Below are 21,027 nucleotides of genomic sequence, written 5' to 3' on the forward strand. Positions count from 1 at the left end.
AGAGTTCCGACCGTCAAGAACCCAAAAACCCTTCGAGCTCCAAAGGCTGCTCTCGTTTCGATCTCCGAGCGCGCGCTCGCTCTCCCTCTCTCTCTCGCCCTCATCGTTTGCGAATCCGAGAGGGAAGAGATATCGAGAAACCCTAACCCTAGCCATGGCGATTTGCATCAGGAGAGCTCTATCCTTGAGGAGCCTCCTCTTCCTTCGGGCTCCTCGCCATTTCAACAACCTCTCGCCTTTCTCCCACCTCGTTTCCAGCCATTCGGCGAGGGCTGCTTCTTCTCTTGGATTCCGTGGTGGTTTCGACCGTTTAGGCTCCGATTTCCTATTCGGAAATCGGAGAGGTTTCGCCAAAGGGAGGAAATCGAGTAAGCCGCTGGATTTCTTCCTTCGTCCTTCTATTTCGTCGTTTTCACGAATGCTGATTCTCATGTTCCGTTCTTATGCTTCTGATATCTGAGCTAAAGTTGGTATTTTGCCTCCTTTTATGTGCCTTTTTTTTGGTTTAGTTGATAGTAGTGTAAATGATGGTAGATAGTGTCACTGTGCTGGTGTTTGATGGTACCTGGTAAAGTTTGAACTAGTCTTGCATTATGACCGTGTTAGTTCAAGTATGAGTATTTATTGAACAACAATTTGTTTTATTAAATTCTTCTCAATAACTCTACAGCATTTCGTGCTTTGCTTCTGCAATGTTTAGGTAACTTGTGCATATATGTACGCTAGCATTCCAATAAACTGCGTTTCAGTAGAAGACATTCTGATTTGATCCATAATTAATATCATTTCCATGCTTTTTTATTTTTCATTTCTAAAAGTTGTAGCAGGTGATTGTGAAAATGAATTTTAATCAATATACAGGAAGGAAATGGTGATAATGGATATTTTTTTTGCATTTAAATGGTGACTAAGACACAAGGGAAGAATTTCGTTTTCTTTTAGTTTTGGGTAGAAGTGCATGTGGGCTAGTAGTTTGAAATTCAACCTCAACCTGAACTGATTTGGACCTATTCTAAAACCTGGAGCTCTGAGTCAGTTGAGAATCTAACCCATAATTGAACTTAATCGAGTCAGAATCTGGTCTAGAAAATCCGAATTTATTTCACCTAAATTGGCTAGATCCAGCTTGAAGTTGCTCACAAATCTGGATCAGACCTAAAAATTTATTTGTCTTTACTTTCAAGATTCAAATCAAAGTTAAGGTTAGATACGAAGCTAGATGTCTTACTTTAATTTAGGCCTCAGATTCAACTTCTATAATGGCATAACAAAGATGATGAAAAGGTATATGGTGCACAAAATCAAGACTTTTCAATATTATATCCCAACAAGGGTAATATAGAACGTATTCTTATTTGATTCTCCTTGATACGAAAGTTGAGCTTTCTCGGTTATCAGTTTTAAAGTCTTAATGATCGACTTTCTACTAAAATGGAGCTGTTGATTAGTTGGCATATTTTTGTTGTTTGAAAATGAATGATACTTGGTTATGGTGTCCTTGTTTTCCTTTTCCCCCTCTTTTTCTGTTTTGGGGTTTTTGGTTTTTTTTTTTTTTTTTTTGGGGGGGGGGGGGGGGGGGCGGCGGCGGAGGGGGGAAGGTAGGTGTTGTCTAGGAGTATACCAGACTTACCAGTTTTTCAATACTGTGGAATGGAACATATTGCCACTATAACAGTCCCTAACATACTCTTTTGTTCTGAAACTGCACGTGATATGCTTGTGAACAAGATAACATTGCATCGACCTGAAATTGGACTCACAAGGAGCCATCTAACTAAAAGTTTGAAGGTGATGAATGTAGCCATATGATTATTACTGTAATCATAACCAGTAACCGTACATTTGTTATATGGGCTATATGACTGAACATGTAACGCTGGCCACACTTTTAGTGAACTCAGCTGCATCAAACTACTTCCCCTACGATGAACAAGGATTATTTTGTGTTTTACCTCCAATAGTTCACAGAGGGTCCATTTCGTTGCTACCATATCCCCAGTAAAGGTAAAGGAAAAACAAGATTTCTTTTTTCATGGAAAAGAAAAGCTTTCTGTAGGTTGAGAAATAAGTTTTTGAAATATGTCAATTTTTTGTTGAAACAAACAGATGGAAAAATATATTCCAAGGATAATAAGTTTTCCAGGCAGTTTTTCTTGCAAGGAAACAAACTCTTAATTTCAAAGTGCTGAATTTTTAGTGCACCAGCATACTCTTTCTTTTCACCTATGGAGCTGCATTAGTGATTTCTCTTTGTGTGGAACCTTTGCTGTATCAAAAACTGAGCATTAATTTTCTGGACAAAGAAGATCTTACAAGTTATAGTACTTATTTATCTGGCCATGAAGAGAATAGGATATTAGATATATAATGGAGATCTGAGATTTAAGTTTGCCCTGCTACTTTTGACAAACCTGCTCATGAAATCTTTCTATAAGAAACATATTGAAGACTTCATTTGGAAATTGCAGTCATCAGATCTTTTAACTTTGTAAAGGCCATGCTTATTTCATGAAGGGCTTCTTCTGATGTTTCTCTACTTGCTATCTGGTAGAGAATGAGAATGATGGTGATACAGTTCAAGTTGTTCCTGACATAGGACCTACTGTGAAGTCAACTGCTACTTCACAAATGGAGGCAGCAATTGCCGCTTTAGCACGAGAATTAAGTAAACTCCGGACTGGAAGAGCATCCGCAGGTATATTTTCTATGCTTCGTTTCTAGAATGCATTTTTGGCCCTCTGCCCAGATTTTGCAAGATTGCAGGGTTAAATGTCCTTTACAGGGATGCTTGATCATATCGTTGTGGAGACTGGTGGTTCAAAGATACCCTTGAATCATGTTGCTGTTGTTTCTGTCCTAGATGTTCAGACCCTCTCAGTGACACCATATGATCCTAATGTAAGCGAACTCTTAAATCTTAATCCTAATCTTTCTGTGGTTGCATATTCTGGATGTTCATCATTTAGGTATGATCTGGTGCTGGTATATTTCTGCTGTGCTGTATAGACAACCTAACACATAGTTCATTTCCCCAAGAAAGATTATATATATGGAAATAAGGAACAAAGTGATACTAGAAAAATGAAAGTAAAAGAATTGTTATTTCTTTATTTAAGTGATGTAACATAACAGGCCAGTAAGATATCCAAGCAAGAGCAGTTCCATATAGCTGTAACATCATGATTCATATGTCACTTTCTGAACTTGTCAAAGCAACCACACTGTCCACCTAATTTGTTTTTTTTGTCTCATTAATTGTTCGTGAGCCATATATGTTTATTATCAACTTTTGAAATGCCAAGAAATGGTCATATATAACATCATAGGAGTCATACGATACAAAAACAAAAAACTCTTTCCATTGAATATGTAAATGAGACACTATTTGAGGATTAAATTGTAAAATATCAGTTTCATGCTTCTTAGAGCTTGACATTTGAGATGCATTTGCACCAAAATTACATGTACTTGGATTGAAATGGACCAAAAGTTAATATAAGTTTACATACATTATTCTAGTTCAAAATTTGAGGTCAACCAAAGCAATAAAATATATGTTAGTAAAGAAAGCAAAATATAATGTTGCAACTATAGGATGTCAAAGGAAAAAACACCTTCACTTTGTTAGCAAGAAAACCTTGATTGATGGGGATGGGGTAACTGGTTCATTTGTTTATTAGGCATTTAGGTTGGCCAACTCAGAGAATGGTAGACTTTTAAAGAAATATTTATTTTTAATGCAATTGATTGTTGTGTCTACTTCCTGATGGTTCAAGTTATGGGGAGTCACCACCAAGTCTTATTAGGGAAATTAGGAAATTTATGGTTAGGGATATGGTCTTTTTTAGGATAAGGATCTAGGTTATCAATGGGGATGAACCCTTAGATGCACCCCATTACGGCATTACCCCTTCAGTTGGAGGTCCTAAAGGTAAGATGGATAACCCTACTCCTACTTCATCCTAGACTAGGGTTTAAACAAAGAAACTCCAAGAAAAAAAAATAAAAGAGGAGAGGGAGGAGAGTGAATAGAGAAGGTTGAAGATGTAGAGCCTCAATGCTCTTAATGCAACTTCCTCTCCATATCCCCGTGGTATCGGGCCTCTACTTGGAGATTGCCCCAACCAAGGGGAGTAAGGAGGTATTCTTCCTTGCTTAAGTTGCTAAGATTAGGCTAGAATGGTGGAAAAAGGCTAGTGCTAATGGCTTCTTGGAGGTAGTGGCAAAGCATAAAGAAGAGTAGAAGCTAGAGTTAAGGATTTAGTTTGGCATAGTCTTCTCTAAAGCTTGCTAATTTCTCCTCTCTTTTTGGCGGGCCATTTATAGAGGGAGAATGAAGGGATAGATGGCCAGGATTGATTAATCTATGTGGTACCCTTAATCTAATGGTTTAGTACTAAGATCAGTAGGCTAAGGTGATTGTCTAGGGGGCAAATGAGAGGATTGATGAGGTGGTTTATATTGGAGGGTGGAGATTAAGGGGGTTGTATTTGTTGGCTTGTGATAGTTTGGATGACCAAGATTGAAGGAAAAGGTTGGATAGCTAGGATTTAGTCTTATGGATGGTTCTTAGGATCTATGGGCTGTGAGTGAGTATGAGATATCATGATGTGGTGCAACATTTTCTGAAACCACTTGAACTGGATGGGTCGGCCTGTACTGAACCGAGCAATCCGCCCATACTGAACTGAATAGACATGAAATTTGGATGGTTCAACCCATTGGGGTCGGTTCGGCGTATAAAACCCTCCTAATCCTTCATATGGCTGCTTCAACTATTCTCTCTCTTTCGTCTTTTTGATGTCGATCGATGTCTTTGCCCTCGAACGAAACCAAAGATGACCTCATCGTTCTCGATCAATGCCATGGGGGCCCTCGTCGACATCTCCAGCTTTGATTAATGGTTAAGGTTAGGATTTGGAGCTTCCGGTTGCTGTTGCCGACAAGGTAAGCCTCCTTTTCTGTCCCCTTCCTCTCCCTCCCTCCCTCGCTCTCTCTTTCCCCCTTTTCTTCTCTCTCTTGGCCCTCTCCATAAGCCCCCCTCTCTATCTCCCTCCCTCCCTCTCTCTTCCTCTTCTTCTCCATTGCCCTTGAACAACACCGAAGATGAGACCCATCATCCTCGATCGACGCCGACGTCGATGTCTCTCCCTTAGTACGCCTCTCTCTCTCCTCCCTCTTCCCCCTCTCCCTCTTTCGCCCATTCTCCTCTCTCTCTCTTGATTCTTTTCCTTCTAGTGCTAGGGTTAGGGTTTCTCCCTCTCCTCTCTCCTCTTTTCCTGATTTTCCATCTTTGGTATTCCTTGGCTTGGCATGGTACACATTGGTACTGTACCTAACCGGCCGCAGGCTGATACAAGCCTCAGTACTAGTTTAATGAACCTTGATATGGAGGCTAGTTATTGACTAGGAGGAAGGTGGCTTGGATCCATGAAGTGGATGGCAAAATTTGTGGAGGGTGTGCTTCTTCTGAGTGTATTTCTTTCAAAGGCCAGGATGAGAAGAGAGCAAAGGGTAGTTAAGATTTAGGGAGCCTTAGATCTAGGGGCCAATAGAGATGCTAGATGAACAAAGGGGATTGTCTAGAGTAGATGTATTTTGGATTGATGTGTATAAAATATAAAGGACTAGGATTTTTTAGAGAGGTTGAAGGAAATATCTAATGTTAAATAAATAGGTGACTCAGGGATGGTGTGAGGGTCAAACACATAACAGAATGCACATCATCATTTTGGATCTTAGAGTAGGAAGAGGTAGTTGGGGGAAGTCTCTCATCTATCTCGTTAGGGAGTGGAAGTTGGTGCGAGCTTGTGCATATGAGAAGATGGAGTATGGAGGGACAATTGTCACATAGGGAGGGAATGGGTCATAACATTTGTTAAAGAGAATCATGAGTCAATTAAGGTGAAGGATATGATGCAACTTATCAATCATATGGACAAGTTGTCCCAAAAGGGAAGAAAAGAGAAGCTAAAGTGGGGGTGGTTTTATCGATGTGCACACTTAAATATTTAAGAAAATATTCTACATGGTGTAATTTGTTCTAGGAAAATGGAGGTGAGAATATGAAGGAATGAGGGTGTGGCTTGGTGGTTAGGCTAGGATGCAAGCATAAGTTCTTTAGGTCATTTATCCTTGGCATGTTGCATTTGGCCTCAAGTTAGGCTAATTGGATTTGGGTTGAATTGGGGTGGATCAGGTCAGATTGAGACGGATTGGGTCGGATTGAGACTGGATTCGATCAATTTAGGGGTTGGATTGGATCAGATTAGTTTGGATTGGACCAAAGTAGATTGGATTGGGTTAGATTAGGAGAGATTGGACTGGATTGGGATACATCCAAGCAAGGAGAAGTTATTTCATCCTATGACAGTTGAGGGGTATGTATAATTGGTAAATGATTTTGTTCTAGATCTATCATTTAGCCAACCCAACCCTAGGCTGGGATCTCCTTCGGTCGGTGGAAAAGGGAGAATATATTGATGGCGACTCTGCTTTTGGATTGCAAAGCAGGGACAATTATGACATTAACTTGGGATGTAATCTTGTAGACACCCCTAAGCTTTTGCAGGGTGAAAGAAAGATTTTTCCTTATTTGGTTGCACCCAATCTAGCCTAACTTGACCCAATCTAGTCTAATCCAATCCTAATCCAATCATTTCCTATCTAACCGAAACCCAATTAACCTAGCTTGGGGTCAAATAGAAACATTTCCTGGAGATAGCCTAGAAAACCTACACCTGCACCCAATTTAATCCACCTTGCATCCAATGTAGGATCTAGGCTAGTCGAATCACCTACCTACACGCTCATCCATTTGATGCCTTCGAACAAGCGTGCACCATATATGATATTCTCTCATGCATAGGGTGTGCACCGTGCCCTTACTCCACCTCACCTTATTCATGATTCCTTTTTAACAAACTTTGCCCCTTATTTGACAATTGTCCCCTAACATTTCCTTCGCTCACGCACCTAACCTCACAGTAAATCCCACTTCCTTATGAGACAAAAGGGAAAATTTCTCCCTACTTCCCTCTTCCCCTTTTTATATCCAAAACTATGACATGCATTGGCCCTTTTCTCATGTAGGTTTGGCCTGTAGGCTGTTGCTTAGTAACCTATTTAACGTTTCAACATTTCCATAAGTCCCTCATTTATGCCCATTGATCTAGCTATAGAAACAACCTAGCCACTAGCTTCTCATCCCTGGATCCATTTCTTGCTCTTCAAAATTCTAGCCCATATTTCTCACACACATCATTATTCTGAGAAAAGTCTAGTCTAGCCAATTCCCTTTGCCAATCTGACATCTCTATTGGCCCTTAGATTTAAGATTCCCTCTATTTTCCCATCTTAATTTTTTGAAAGACTAAGCATACCTTTCATAAATCGTAGCCATCCACCTCAAGGATCCCTCTTCCCTCCTAGCCAATAACTTGTCTTCACATCATGATAACACACCTCCCTTGTTGCCACCCTTAGAATCCTGTAGAAGACCTAATTCTAGCTTCAAATATTGGCCATCCAAACAAACATAAGCCAAGAAACACAGCCACCCTCAGTCTCCATCATCCAGTCTAAACTACCTTATTAATCCTCTCGTTCACCCCATAACCACTTACATCGAACATTTCATCCTAGCCCTAAGCCATTGGACTTGAATCAATCCTAGCCTTTTATCCCTCTATAAATAGGCCCCCCAGCCCTAGCTAAATATATAGGAAAAATAGGGAAGACCTCCTTAAACTTCTTGTTTGGGGGCCTCTCTATGTAAGTCCCAATAACAAGGGGATAAGGAGAAGAAGTTGTGTCAAGAGCATTGAGACGCCACAGCCCCATCCTCCCTCTTCTCTCTTCATTCTCTCTTTTTATTTTCCTTTTGAGCCTTTTAATGAGCCTTTTAATTTACACTCAACCCTGACCTAAAATAGGAGTACATTGTCCGATTTTACCTTTTGGACCTCCATCTTGGAGGGGCAATGAGGTGCATCTTAGGATCTTTCCGCATTACTAACCTAGATCCTTACCTTAGAAGTCTTATTCCTAACGTGATTTCCTAGTTTCCCTGATAAGACCAGGTGGCGACTTCTAGCAACCCATGACCGTTGAGACGCGGACCATATATCGATAGTATAAATTCAACCAGGATAGTTTTCATCCCACATTAGAAAATGAAGTCATAGGAAGATCTGCATTAAGTCCAAACCTTGTGTATAGTCATCTAAGCACTAGATTAGATTTTTCCACAAATTGACTAACAATGCTTATGATCAAACATTTAATCAATGTTAAAACAGTTTTTAACATACCATGCGTATTCCCTTGTTAAGGACTCATCTACATTGATTACCGTGCAGGCATTTGTTCTATATCTAATAGTATTACCCCAATCTTTCTTATTATCTTAGTCATTTGTGTAGGTTGATGCAAGAGGATGTTTATTTTCTGTTGTGATATTTTAAAAGAATATTTATCTTAGTTTTCTATGACAGCACAATAGCTGTGACTAGCTTATCATCAAATGAGCATCTTGATATCATAGACAGTTTTTAAGTAGCTTGTTTCTTGGAATTTTTTTTTACCAATTGAAGGCTTCTCGATGCTCACAGAGACTTTTCCATTTATTCTTAATGACATTATTCAATACGTATTTATTCTTTACCTCTTTCATGGTTGAAGCTGGAAGTGCTGACGATGCGAAGAGTTGGGCTAACATTTAATTTTAAACCTGTTTAGCAGTGCCACTATTAATATTTTTAAAAGTAGATCATTATTGGAGGGCTTCATGGATAATTTGGATCAAGTATGCTTGTGGATTATTTGTTATTTAAAGGTCTTGTATGCCCTAGTTAAATAGAAATATGAGTATGGATATGGATAGATATTTGTACTCTACCTACTTAAATTCAAGCGATGTTTTAAAAGGTGGCTACTGTAAGCATGGTGAAGGGACAACATAGTGCATATGTGTTATGCAGGCACATATATGGTTGGTGTTTTTAAGTATTGTTAAATTATAATAGTTAAAGTAATATTATTAACAATAACAAATAGCAATTGCCACTTACTACTTAATACCGAATCTTAGCTGCCAGAATTGGGAGCAGATGCAGGAGCAGCTGCAGGTGCGTGTCTGGGGAAGCAGATAATTTATAAACATTTTTAGTAAGGTAGCGCTCGGAAAGCAGGTGTAGGTTCAAGATTTTGGGAAGATTTCAAAATGGATGGATTACCCTAGGCAGAAGACTCTGACCACGAAGTACCTAATATCAATAGTTATAATATTTTTAGCAAATTAACATTATTAACAATATGTAAACATGGCCCGGCCTTAACTCCCATATAGTTAATAATGTGAGTCCTCAACAGTTGCATTGGCTCACATAAGGGTGGGCTGTATATGGGGCAGCATAATGTTAAGTGGCCACCTGCTCAGCCAGCCCATGTGTTAGTAACTGCATAGATGGGATGCAGTGTGGTCTGGGGACTACATCTGCATATGTGGGTGCATATACCACCTTATTAAGACAGTAATTTCATTCAATGTATAATGAGTTTTTGACAGCCACGGGCATCATTTTTGATGGATTAATGTATTCCAGTGGGTAAACTTGTGCCAATGGTTATATATCTGCCACTTTTTGTCATGTGAGATTCATGCGCACAGAGGCATGCACTTCACTGGATAAGAAGCAATAAAACTTTAGAAAAAAAAAACCTGTGCCAAGATTTCATACTCCAACATGTGTGTGCTGTAATACGGGTTTCCCGTATTTATACTGGATGAGGCCTTAAAGGTTGAAAATGCTGGTTGCACAATTCAATGAGCTTAGCCTAATTCTAGTGAATCGGTTTGTCCAAAGTCATTTTATCATGAAAAATAATTTTTAAGACGACAACAGCACTTGCTGTGAGTCTGAATATGAAAAATACTGGTCTTTGTACGTATGTTTTCAGAGTGTACCTACAACATTCTTCTATATCCAGTTAGCAGTCTAATTTTTGTTTTATATATTGGATAAATCTTTCAACTAAGAGGCACTGAATTCATGTCACCTCTTTCTGTTAAAGTTACATGGTGTCAACTCCCTCAAAATGTGTTATGCTTTGATTCAGATCTATACTCAACTGTAGAATGAAGCCACTTGCTAATATTTGCTATAAAAAAATTCTGAGCTTTAGAGGTATTATGGTTTTTATGAACCATAGTATGCCTTCTTATTCTTCTGGACAAAGGGATGTGCCTGAAGTTTAGGAGAGTTTGAATTTGTCTAAGGCGAGTTTATTTGCTTTTGCATCCATTAAATCTTTTAACATGCCCTGTAAGCCATCTTGGCTGCATATATATGATTTGTGCTATGTGGCTCTTATTCTAGCTCGTATTTTAGTTAATAATTGCTGCTCTTCTTTGCTAAGTGCATGTAGGATTTATTATTTTTATGTTCATAGTTGCTTCCTTGTATTTAATGAGCCTTGTTGACGATCTCTCCTGTTACTTGAAAATCACCTCATGTTTCATTACTTGGATGTCGCTTGTATTTACGTAGCCTTTTGAGCTATCTGGCCTGGAAGCATGAAGACACTTTGTTTCGGTGCTTAATATGAATCTGACGTCATCTAATATTTGTGACATTATATTCTTAGAGTGTCCCCCCCCCCCCCCCCAAAAAAAAAAAACCAAAAGCTTAAAAAAAAAAAAAACCAAAAAACATACTTGGATATCTGGTTTTCTTTGACTATATAATGGCAATAAATAGGGGGAGATATCATCAGCTTTATCTTTAGGCAGTGCAATTTCGGGCTGAAGTTGTTCTTTGTTCGTTTCATCTTGTCTATTGCACTCTTTTGTATTTCTGGCTGTCATCGATATAAGCAACTTCTTGCTTCTAAACTAACATTAACATCAACCTATTTGATTCACATGGTTTGACTTCCTCACAGCAGGTGCATTCTTTTTTCTTCCTTCCTTACTGCTTCTTTTTGATTATGTTATAGAGCATCAGGATGTCATGGACCTTTGTAACTTGACTATGAATTTCTTTGTATCTTTGCTCTCTTTATAATGCATTTTATAATTCGTTTGGAGAGGGGTGGTTTGAGAGCTAACTTTATGAGGCACATAGATCATGAAAACTACCATGACGATTGTGTGCGGCAGCTGGAACATGGTTATCAATATGGCCTTCCTAATTCATTTCTGTTAGATCTTTGATCAAGTTCTCTTATTATCAGTTCATCTCCATCCTAAGTCATTTTCCTTCCCCTTGTTGAGACGCTCTTTTAATGCATCGTATTGATTTTTTGTGGCTGATGCCCTCTTTTTTCCCAGTGCCTACCTTATTCATATCCATGCTTGCTATGTCTTCTTCCATAGAGAACCCGTTTAGGCAATTTACCATTCTCTCACATCACTGCCTTGGTCCATCTTGACTGGGGGACATCCTCCCATCACTTCGGTTGATACTGGTTGAGCTTCCCTCTATTTCTAGATCCTGCGTATCACTACATGCAAGGAGGGTATCCTCTTCATAGACTCTCACAAGTGAGTCCTTGTCATCAGCCCCTTCCATGGTTTCTGATGATCTTTTTTTCTGCCTTACCTCTTCCTCCATTCCAATATGCTTGCTCTGAAAATCATTCTCTTGCTTGTTATGGGCGTTAATCAGCCAGAGGCTGTGTGGTGCTGAGGGCAAATTTCAGCCTGTGATTGAAAGACAACCCAAGTCTGGGTACTTTCCCAAGTATGCCGGGCTCAAATCAGCCCCTATTAAATTTTTACCAAAACTTAAGCCTGATCAAAGCTAAAAACATTTAGGCTTCCTAGTTTTCAGGTCAAGTCAGGCTTTATGTCGTGAATCTTAGACCAGGCGAGTCTTTAGCAAGTCGATATTTTGGCCACTCAAAGCTTTGCCGGCCATTGACAGTACTGTGCCATTGACAGTACTGTGTCAAAGCTTTTGGTCTAACATCTTAGGATCTATGATGTCGCATGTGCTTAGTATCTGCACCATCAGGAGGGCATGGCCATGGTGCTCTAATATCTTTAGCATACTATAATTGAGACCTTGCTCTTCTCTAAAAGGGGAAGGCCCGCTATTTACTGTAAATGATATTGCAAGCAAAAATATGTTCAGTGGCTTGATTGGTTTTTAAAGGAGCTTGGTTTGCAAGATTCCCATATAAACATGTGGGAGCAATATTCAATTCTTTTCTAGAAAAGAACAAGTATTGAATGATTTGCTTATGCTGAAGCTATACAACTTTTTTGGCCTCAGTCAAAATTTAAATGTACTGGTTAGCTATGAAAGTAGCTGTTAGTTATTTGAGTATCTAAAAATGTTCCTTTCATCCCAGGCACTAAAGGCAGTAGAGCATGCAATTCTTTCATCTCCATTGGGTTTAAATCCGACTCCTGATGGCCAACGAATAATTGCTGCAATCCCACCGTATGTCTCTAACCTCCAATATTAATAATTTGCTTGGTTACCAAAATTCAACTAAACTTTTAGAACTCTCAGGAATGGTAGTCAGAGTTGTTATTAGTTAGCTGGGCTTCCCATTTATCTCCTTTTTATCTTTCATCTAATAAAAATTTCATACAAATTCTATGCCATTTTCATTATTGCATCAGCTGTGCTTGTGACTTACCTTTTGTGTTTTTGACGTTTACTATGGTCTTCCAGATTGACCAAGGAGAACATGCAGGTAAGCTCTTTCAAGAACATATTTCATTCACCTCTTTCCTGCTTCAATCCTATAGTCTCTCACTTTGTTTCTTTTTTCAGGCTTTGTGTAAGGTGGTTGCTAAATCGGCTGAAGTTGTTAAGCAGAGTATCAGAAGAGCGCGACAAAAGGTATAGGAGCAATTTCTTTAAGTTATTTGTTTTTTTAATTATTATAATAAAAATGGATGGTTATCTTAATAATGAAACTGGGACAAAATAGATTCACGAGGTCAAATTATGATTAGTATTTGCAGTCACACCCTTCATAAACTAAGCAGAAATAAAATCCCATCCCGGGATACTCGAGCCCTTTGTTTTTCTCATTAAGCATTTGGATGAAATGCTGTCCAAATTCACCTCCTAGTGCAATTTAAATTTCCATGCTAGTTTTCCAACCTGTGCCGTCAATTATGCGTAATCTCATTCTTTTTTCACCGACAAGGGATTGATATGGTCTTTGTAGGCATTCGATTCAATAAAGAAAGCAGCTTCAAATATTCCCAAAGATGATGTAAAGAGACTTGAAAAGGAAGTGGGTAAACGAATCAAAACCCCTTTTTAAAGGTCATACTTGATTTAATATATAACGTGCCACTCATTACTTTGCCCAGGTTGATGATATGACAAAACGGTTCGTCAAGTCAGCAGATGATATGTGCAAGGCAAAGGAGAAAGAGATCACTGGGAACTGAACTGCATTTTAAAGTTTTTTCCATTCACCTGGAAGTATATCTTAGCGACGAGAGTTACCATGCAACATAGCATGCCTTTACAGGAATACTTGCAGAATAGAAGCATTAAAACTAAGAGGGTAAATAGGCCATTCTTAAAATCTGATGTTCATTTGGAAGATAGAAGCTGACTAGTTCCCAGCTTTACTGCAGTTTTCAAATTGTAACTGGTAAAAGTTTTTCCATAAAGCAAAACTTATTAACACGCTTGTGTTGAATTTTAGCTTGTGAAGATAACTCTTTGATTTAAACATGTCATTGATCATGTCATTTGGGGCTCGTTTGGTTCGCGTGAGCATTTTTTTCCTCTAGAAAAAAGATTTTTAGGAAGAGATTGCCTGGAAATGTATTTTTGGCATGTTTGGTTTAACATGGGAAGTGACAGATTTTTAGAATGCTTATGTTTGTTTGATCATCTACTTTCCTAAAAAGTTGTATAATTTCTATTATACTCTTAATAAAAATTAGATCTTTAATGCATCTTTAATGCTGAAGGGCTTTTTTGGAAAAAGATAAAAATGGAGTGATTTTTGTCTCATGAGAAAGTAACTTTTCTATGTTTTTCATTAAAAAATTTTTTTCATGAATTGTGGAAATCATATTTTCATGAAAATATAACTTTTTCATCTCTTCTTTAAAAATTCCAACCAAACAAGAGGTATTTTATTATTTTTTTGTTGACCATATTTTTTTCCCTCTTTTTTTCGCGAACCAAACAAGCCTTTGATGGCATGCGGGGTTCTCATGCTGGCACGGCATTAAAAAAACCCTTTCCAACTCGCGAGATTGAGATTGAGATTAGAATTGAATCTCTCTCTCTCTCTCTCTCTAAAATGTATACAACTGTTTAGGATGCAGGCCGTTTCTATGTTTTATTATATTTGTACTGGCTTCCTTCTTTCCTTCATCTTTTTGGATGTGGGTAACTAAGCCCTATCAAGCTAGCATGGGATACTTGACCCTGACGCCACCTTTATCTCTATGGCGGAGAAGGTGGTTCAGGCGAAAACTCAGGCTTCTGCTGATCCACAGTTACCATACCCTAGACTGACTGTGCCTGTTCTTGCTATAAGCTATGCCCATTGTGCCACCTGCTACATTAGAGGTGTTCTGACGGAAGTCTTGTCCTCTAGAAAGGTTGGTGACAATTTTACCTCGTCAGATACAACTACAAGAGCACCGAGCCCATGGTGATCTTAGCATCACGCCATGCAGACGCCAGTGCTCCGAGACAGGACAAAAAAAAATCTCTTCGGTAGTCGCATGCATATCTTGCACCATTAATGCACAAGATATGCTAACATCACTGAAGCCATAGGCTGTGAGTACGTTTCCTAATAGACTGTTCTCATTTTACCGGTCAAGCATCCTACAAGCTCTCACCCATTTCCTAAAGACAGCAAAATATAAATTCCCCCACTCCTGCGTTCACCTGGTATTCTTTTTGTGTATCCTAACCTGAGAACCAATCAAATATTCTTGGATATTCCCACTTCCAAATCTTGTATCTAAATAGTATTTAAGGAATGCACTGAGAGAAATCTACATTTTATCTAAATTCAAACTATGCACCAGTCAAAACCAAGGAACAAAAGAAATACCTGACTTCGAGCTGAAGTCCAGACTCTCTCTTTTACAGCATATCATCCAAAAGACCGCTTCTAAAAGATATCTCAGGCTTTACTCCCCTACCACTCACTCCTCTCCTCTGCTAAAAGCTACCTTTTGTCACCAGCCTGATCCCCCTCACCCAGAGCTCTGCCAGCTCCTTCCCTCCCTCGCACACAAAGTGCACCTCCTTGCCCTTGGCGGTCACCACTCTGAACAGCCCCGGCTCGTACGCATCCCCCTTTCCTTTCCTGTTCCTTTGAAACGCCGAGCTTCCCCCCACCTCAGCCTCCCTGCACACCACATTCCTGCGACTCGACTTGCCCCACCGCAGCACCCCTGCAGCCCCCACCATCCTTAGAGCCTTCCTATGGGGCGATCCCTTACCACGCTTTGTGTGCTTCATCACACACCTCCCTTCCAAGACCAAGACCCTAGCTAGCTCATCCAATATCACAGTTTCTGCCTCATTGCCGAACTTAGCATTGGTCCTTGCTAGCGAAATGGCGGTCTCGCCTCGATGAGTTTTGATATCGCATCTGGCACCAGAACCAATCAAGAGCTCGCATAGCGCTCCATGGCCTTCTCTTGCTGCCAACATCAGTGGTGTGTATCCATCTCCATCAGGCATGTTGACATCACAGCCCCTGGTGGTCAAGAGCCGCACTGCAGCCAAGTCTCCACGCCGAGCAGCACAGTGCAGAGCATAGAATCCTCCTGAATTGCCCTTCTCAAGAGCGAACTCGAGCATCACCTGCTCGAAAAGATCCGGATCGCCGTTCGACTGAGAAAGCGTGATTGCTGTCTCCCCTGCTTGATTCCTTAGCTTCACATTGGCACCGGCGAAGACTAGGAAGCGGAAGGCATCAACATGGCCTTCCTTGGCTGCAACCATAACTGGTGAGAACCCATTCTCATCTTGCTCATCGATGTTGACCTCTGGCCGCATCAACAATGTTTCCAAGGCTTCGACATCACCAAGGCGTGAAGCAAACATCATTGGAGAGAAGACAGATGAATCACTAGATCGAGGAAACTTCCCTGACCGAATCGCATCAAGAACAGCACGTTGGAAGCCAATGCTCCATCGGTTTGAAGCAGCAACTAACGCAGCGGAGGCACCGGCAGAGCTAACCAGACCAAGATCAGCACCAGCTGATGCAAGAACCTTGAGGCAATCATCGCGCTTATGCCGTGCGCATAGCATCAATGCAGTCTCCCCAGAGTCCGTTCTTGAATTGAGGTCGCACCCTTTATCGATCAAGATCTGCAGGATTGAAGGGTGGCCAAGCCGGGCAGCCATGTGGATTGGTCGGAACTCGTTCTTCCTGCTCGTTTTCACTGGGAACTCGCAGTCAGCTCCAGATGCCAAGAGGGTGCGGACAGCACGGGGATTGGCACAGAGGATCGCATGGTGGAGAAGAGTCCGGCCGAAGTGTAGGGTGTTGGGATTGTAGTGCTGGAGGAGCATTCGCAGTATAGTTCCAGTAGATTCAAAGTATTCGACAGCACACCAGGCAATGCTGTAGGCCTCAGCAAGCCCAGCTCCCACCCGGATCTCCTCGCCAGTTGCAGTGTCCCACGACCATGCACCCAGCCTCACCTTAGTTTCCTTCCTCACTCCGGCCTGTATCAAACAGTGTTTGAAAGATCTTGTTGAAATTGTTTGTTTGGAAATTTTCCGAAAAACTAATTACAGATTCTTCTTTCCATTGGAATAATAGAGCCATTATGTTTATTGCTAAACTGGTTGGAGAGATGAAATAAAAACCAAGGTGATCATTAATGTCAAATGCTTGTGCATGGATTACATCCATCAAACTATTGCTATCTTTTTGCAGCTACTCATGAATTCACAAAATATGATCATACCTGAAGTAATCGCCGAACGACAGCTACCTGCCGGCTGACGATGGCGGCCACAATAGCTGTGCAGTTGACGTTGGTGTGCAGTGATGGCTTCAATGAGCGGAGCAAAATGCGATCGGTTGCATTTGGATCAACTCCACACTGCAGGAGATATTAACAAGTAGAAATTATTCAATAAAACATTAACTAAATAAACGCAATATAAAATTTTTTATTATTTTATATCTGTGCTGGATAACAGGGAAAAATATAAGCTCAAATCACAAATCATAATAAATACCTTGAATTTTCGTATTTAATATTTTAATTATAATTTTATTGAATATATGAATCAAGCTATAAGTCCACATGTTCACAGGTGATTAAACTAATTAATTGATGATACTAGTAAAAAAATAATCATATTTTGTATTTGAGCAGGGTTTCTTGGAACATCGACCCAGATTTCAGCTCCACAGATCAATAACTCGAATTATTAGCATGCATAAATATATTGCACTAAATTTGTTTATAGTTTAAAATTTCAAAATTTTATTTCAGTAATTGAATGAAAAGAGAATTAGAAAAAAATTGGGTAAGATCCGCCCAAGAGCGGAGAGCCTTAACCGTGCGTGCAACAGGAAAGCCCGTAGGCCGTTCCCGTCCCTGTCAGGGGAGATGCCAACCGTCTCTCCTTTCAACGAACACAACAACAACATCCTTCTCTTTCCTTAAAAAATATTTAATATGTTTAAAATAGCCGATGTGGGACTAAAAGCATCTTCGGACGCTACCAAGCAGAATCACTTAACAACGGAAAAGAAAGCAATGGTGCATACCTTGATGAGGGTGTCAACGACGTCGACGAATCCCCGTGCAGCGGCGGAGACGAGCGCGTGAACGGCGACATGCGGGCGGACGAGGTCGGATCCCATGAGGAGCTCCACCAGCCTCGCCCGCCCGTGGCAGCATGCCTCCACCACCGCCTCCTCGCACGCCGGCTGCGATGCCCCCGCCTTCAGCAGCACCTCCACCACCTCCGCCCGCCCCTCCCTCGCCGCCGCCGTCGTCGCATACCCCCTGAACAGCCTCAGGTTCACGTCCGCCCCCGCCTCCTGCTCCCAATCACAACCACAACCCCCAATTAACCCAGTCCAGCAGCCAAATTAATAATAATAATAATTACTTGAACCAAAACCAACCACCAGAAAGAGAGAGGCAATGAGGTACGGCCCAAAGATACGAACCCAGCAAGATCTCTCTGTGGACCAGGGGATGGGATTTGGCTTTGTTCTCGGGTTAGAACTCCGAAGTCCACGCACCTGGGAGGGGTCCCTCGATCATGAACCCAGATACTAACGTGGCATAACATAAAAGGTGTACATACGAAAATTTTGTTCCTGGACTCGATGATTAGCCGTCTGATCATAATGGGGACGACGACACCGACCATGATTGGGTCCCAGTGATCTTGGCGCGGGGGTATGTTCCAAAGGGGACAGCTGGCAATCATAGGAGTAAGAGGAGGATAAGGCGTACAGGCGAGTCAGGAATCCCTCACTACAGTGGGAATGTGCGGGCACCCACTCGTCCCCTTGCACTCGCTCCACTCACCGGTCGCTCTCAGCGAACACAGAGATGCCTGCCAAGAGCCAAACAAGGCAGGCCAAAACAAAATGGGGGAGCTGAAATGGTTCATTAATTAGTCCCAAAAGTTGGTGGCGAACAAATAGATGAGGCCAACTTAGGTTCAGGATATAGTAATGCGATCGTAGCAATTGCGTGATGGCGAACCGCCACATTAATAGCCGCAGGAGATCACAGGCCGGGTTTGATCATTTTAATGGCCAGTGAAGGCACACCTCGCCCATGCCGTACGCCCAATTCAGAGCCAAATCCACTGGCGCGGGGGCCACAAATCAGTACGGCCAAGATAGGAGGAACAGCAAATGGACGGTGTGGATCTAATGATGCCGGATGATACGGCGCCGTATGAAACGCGGTACTTCCCTAGCGGAACGAATTGCGAAATGTGGTCCGAGGGAAACGAAACGAAGGTCGTGTGCGCGCGTGTCCATGCTCATTACCAGGAAGCAGTAAAGCACAAGTAGTCAAAAGTGTTCGTCTAATACGACCCTTGCCATTATCGCCCATTATTACGAGACGGTGATACTCGAGCTAAACTCCTGTTCAAAGCAAAAAAGATTAAACGGAAACGAACGTTTTTGATGCTGTTGGAGTGGATTTGACGGCTGGGATTGTGCGGCACAGCGAATTCGCTGTTCTTGGGGGGACAGGGAAACGGGATGAGCGGTGAGGAGGAGGGGGGGGGGGGGGGGGGGGGGGGGGGGGGGGGGGGGTCAAGCAACCGCTTGGAATCCTCGGACGGGACGCGACGTCAAATAGTCCAGGGAGGTCCACGTGGCAGGATGCGCCCACGTTGGAGTTTGCAACGGCGTAGCCGTAACTTAACGGGAGAATGGAAGCAGTGATGAGACGGACTTAAGACCTTCCGTAATGGAAGCGAGGTCACGCAAAACGTGACGCAAGAAAGAAATCATCGGGAGGTTTGATAGATACACTCTCGGGACGGAGAAATCGGCGCTCTGGGATGCAAGAAAACAACAATGAAAAAGGAAAAAAAAAAGCAAATGATGGTGTCTACTGAGAAAGACGGTAAGAGGCCCAACTGTCGTACCAAAGGAACAAGTGAGACCAAGATCCGGGCAATTAAATAATTGGAAGAGTCCCATGGTCAGGCCCGTCAAAGAGAGTGGAGATAAAACAAATAGAGTAGCAATATCAAAATCAAAATTAGAAAAAAAAATGTGCGAAGATTTAGAAACATGGTTTCCGGTAATTTTTCTTACGAAAGAAAAATTTCTGGTGATTTTTTCTTAAATAAATAGATCATAAAAAACCGATAAATTCTCCAATAAAAATTGCAATGTCCAAAGAGTCCAACTCAAGCCTCCGATTCGGATTTTTTTTTCTTTAAAAAAAAAACGCGATGGGAGATAACAAAACAAAGAAAGAACAATAAAAAGAAGAAAAATCGGACTTAACCGAGCTTTCCTAAGAGAAAAGGGGGAAGAAGTGAGAGTCAGGGAAGAGAGAGAGCGAGACTGAGAAAGAAAGAGAGGATGGAATGGTACCAGGAGCTTGCGAACGAGGGGGAGGTGGCCGGCGTGGGCGGCGAGGAAGAGGGCGGAGACGTCGGTTCTGAGCTCGTCATATTCGACACGAACCTCGTCGGGGGCCTCCTCCCGGAGCACCACCTCTGCCCGGCGCCCCTTGAGGCACACCGCCCCGACGTAGTTGACGTCCACCATCGGATCCACCAGGCACTCCGCCGCCGCCATCAGATCCCCCCTCTCCGCCGCCTCCAGCAGCCTCTGCGACGCCTCCTCCGCCTCGTAGTCCACCGGCCACACCTGCTGCCTCCCCACCCTCCCCCCTCCTCCCCCTCCCCCTCCGCTGACCGCCATCCCCTGCCCAAACACCGTCATCAAAACCCCCACCTATCGATGATCGCCGATCTCCTCCTCTCCCCCTCACTCAATCATCGATCGCCGCCCTATGCTGCGGTCTCCGCCATCTCTCTCTCTCTCTCTCTCTCTCTCTCTCGGGAAACTTGAAAGCAGAGAGCGCCAGAAAGAGTGGGCGAGGGGAGAATTAATTTATAGTCGGAATGGGGGGATTTTACTGGGAGGTAAAGGAGGGGTGGAAATAAAAAGGTGGAGACGGACTGGCGAGTGGGACCCACGGCACAACCTGGTCCGGCTCGGCTCAGGTTCGGGCTAAAGGGCTCGGCTAAATGTTTCGGCTTGATTAGGGGTTTTTGGGAGGCCGGATTTGCCCTGGTGTGATGATCCGATTAATTGGGTGGTGCAGGAGAGAATTATTCCCTACACAGCATGCACCATGCGCATCTTCACACAATCAATCACAACCGCTCATTTCCATAAAACCTATTAATTTACCATGTATCTCGATGCACTGCTATTAAAATAAACACTTGAAAATAATTTCTCGGTACATTTTACCTGAATCAATGAATGATTTAATAAGCTTAAAAATATTAATAAAAAAATTTCTTTTTAATGAATCAT

General features: G+C 41.8%; 2 protein-coding genes and 1 non-coding gene across 4 annotated transcripts; 1 reads left to right on the forward strand and 2 right to left on the reverse strand.

Moving 5' to 3' along the window:
- LOC103708535 (Ribosome recycling factor) lies at positions 1-13,729 on the forward strand. Of its 2 annotated transcripts, XM_008793497.5 has the most exons (8): positions 2-368; positions 2,552-2,695; positions 2,783-2,898; positions 12,358-12,449; positions 12,687-12,708; positions 12,789-12,857; positions 13,192-13,260; positions 13,340-13,729. In XM_008793497.5, the coding sequence occupies exons 1-8, from the start codon at positions 155-157 to the stop codon at positions 13,418-13,420; spliced, it is 807 nt and encodes a 268-aa protein (XP_008791719.1). In that variant the 5' UTR covers positions 2-154; the 3' UTR covers positions 13,421-13,729. The 2 variants fall into 2 exon arrangements, with proteins under 2 accessions (XP_088565730.1, XP_008791719.1); XM_088709604.1 differs by lacking the exon at positions 13,192-13,260 and having other exon boundaries at positions 1-368.
- A 1,262-nt stretch (positions 13,730-14,991) lies between these two features.
- On the reverse strand, positions 14,992-20,569 carry LOC103708536 (uncharacterized). Its single transcript, XM_008793499.3, has 4 exons — positions 20,071-20,569; positions 17,755-18,030; positions 16,940-17,077; positions 14,992-16,694 (listed from the first exon to the last, which is right to left on the reverse strand). The coding sequence occupies exons 1-4, from the start codon at positions 20,422-20,424 to the stop codon at positions 15,171-15,173; spliced, it is 2,292 nt and encodes a 763-aa protein (XP_008791721.3). The 5' UTR covers positions 20,425-20,569; the 3' UTR covers positions 14,992-15,170.
- On the reverse strand, positions 17,500-17,623 carry LOC113462823 (U6atac minor spliceosomal RNA). Its single transcript, XR_003385980.2, has one exon. It is a non-coding gene; the product is annotated as a U6atac minor spliceosomal RNA (small nuclear RNA).
- Positions 20,570-21,027: the final 458 nt, after the last annotated feature.

The sequence above is a fragment of the Phoenix dactylifera genome, chromosome 13, assembly GCF_051530095.1.
Source record: "Phoenix dactylifera cultivar Ajwa chromosome 13, Ajwa_hap1_PhDact_Kaust_v1.1, whole genome shotgun sequence".
Taxonomy (NCBI): Eukaryota; Viridiplantae; Streptophyta; class Magnoliopsida; order Arecales; family Arecaceae; genus Phoenix; species Phoenix dactylifera.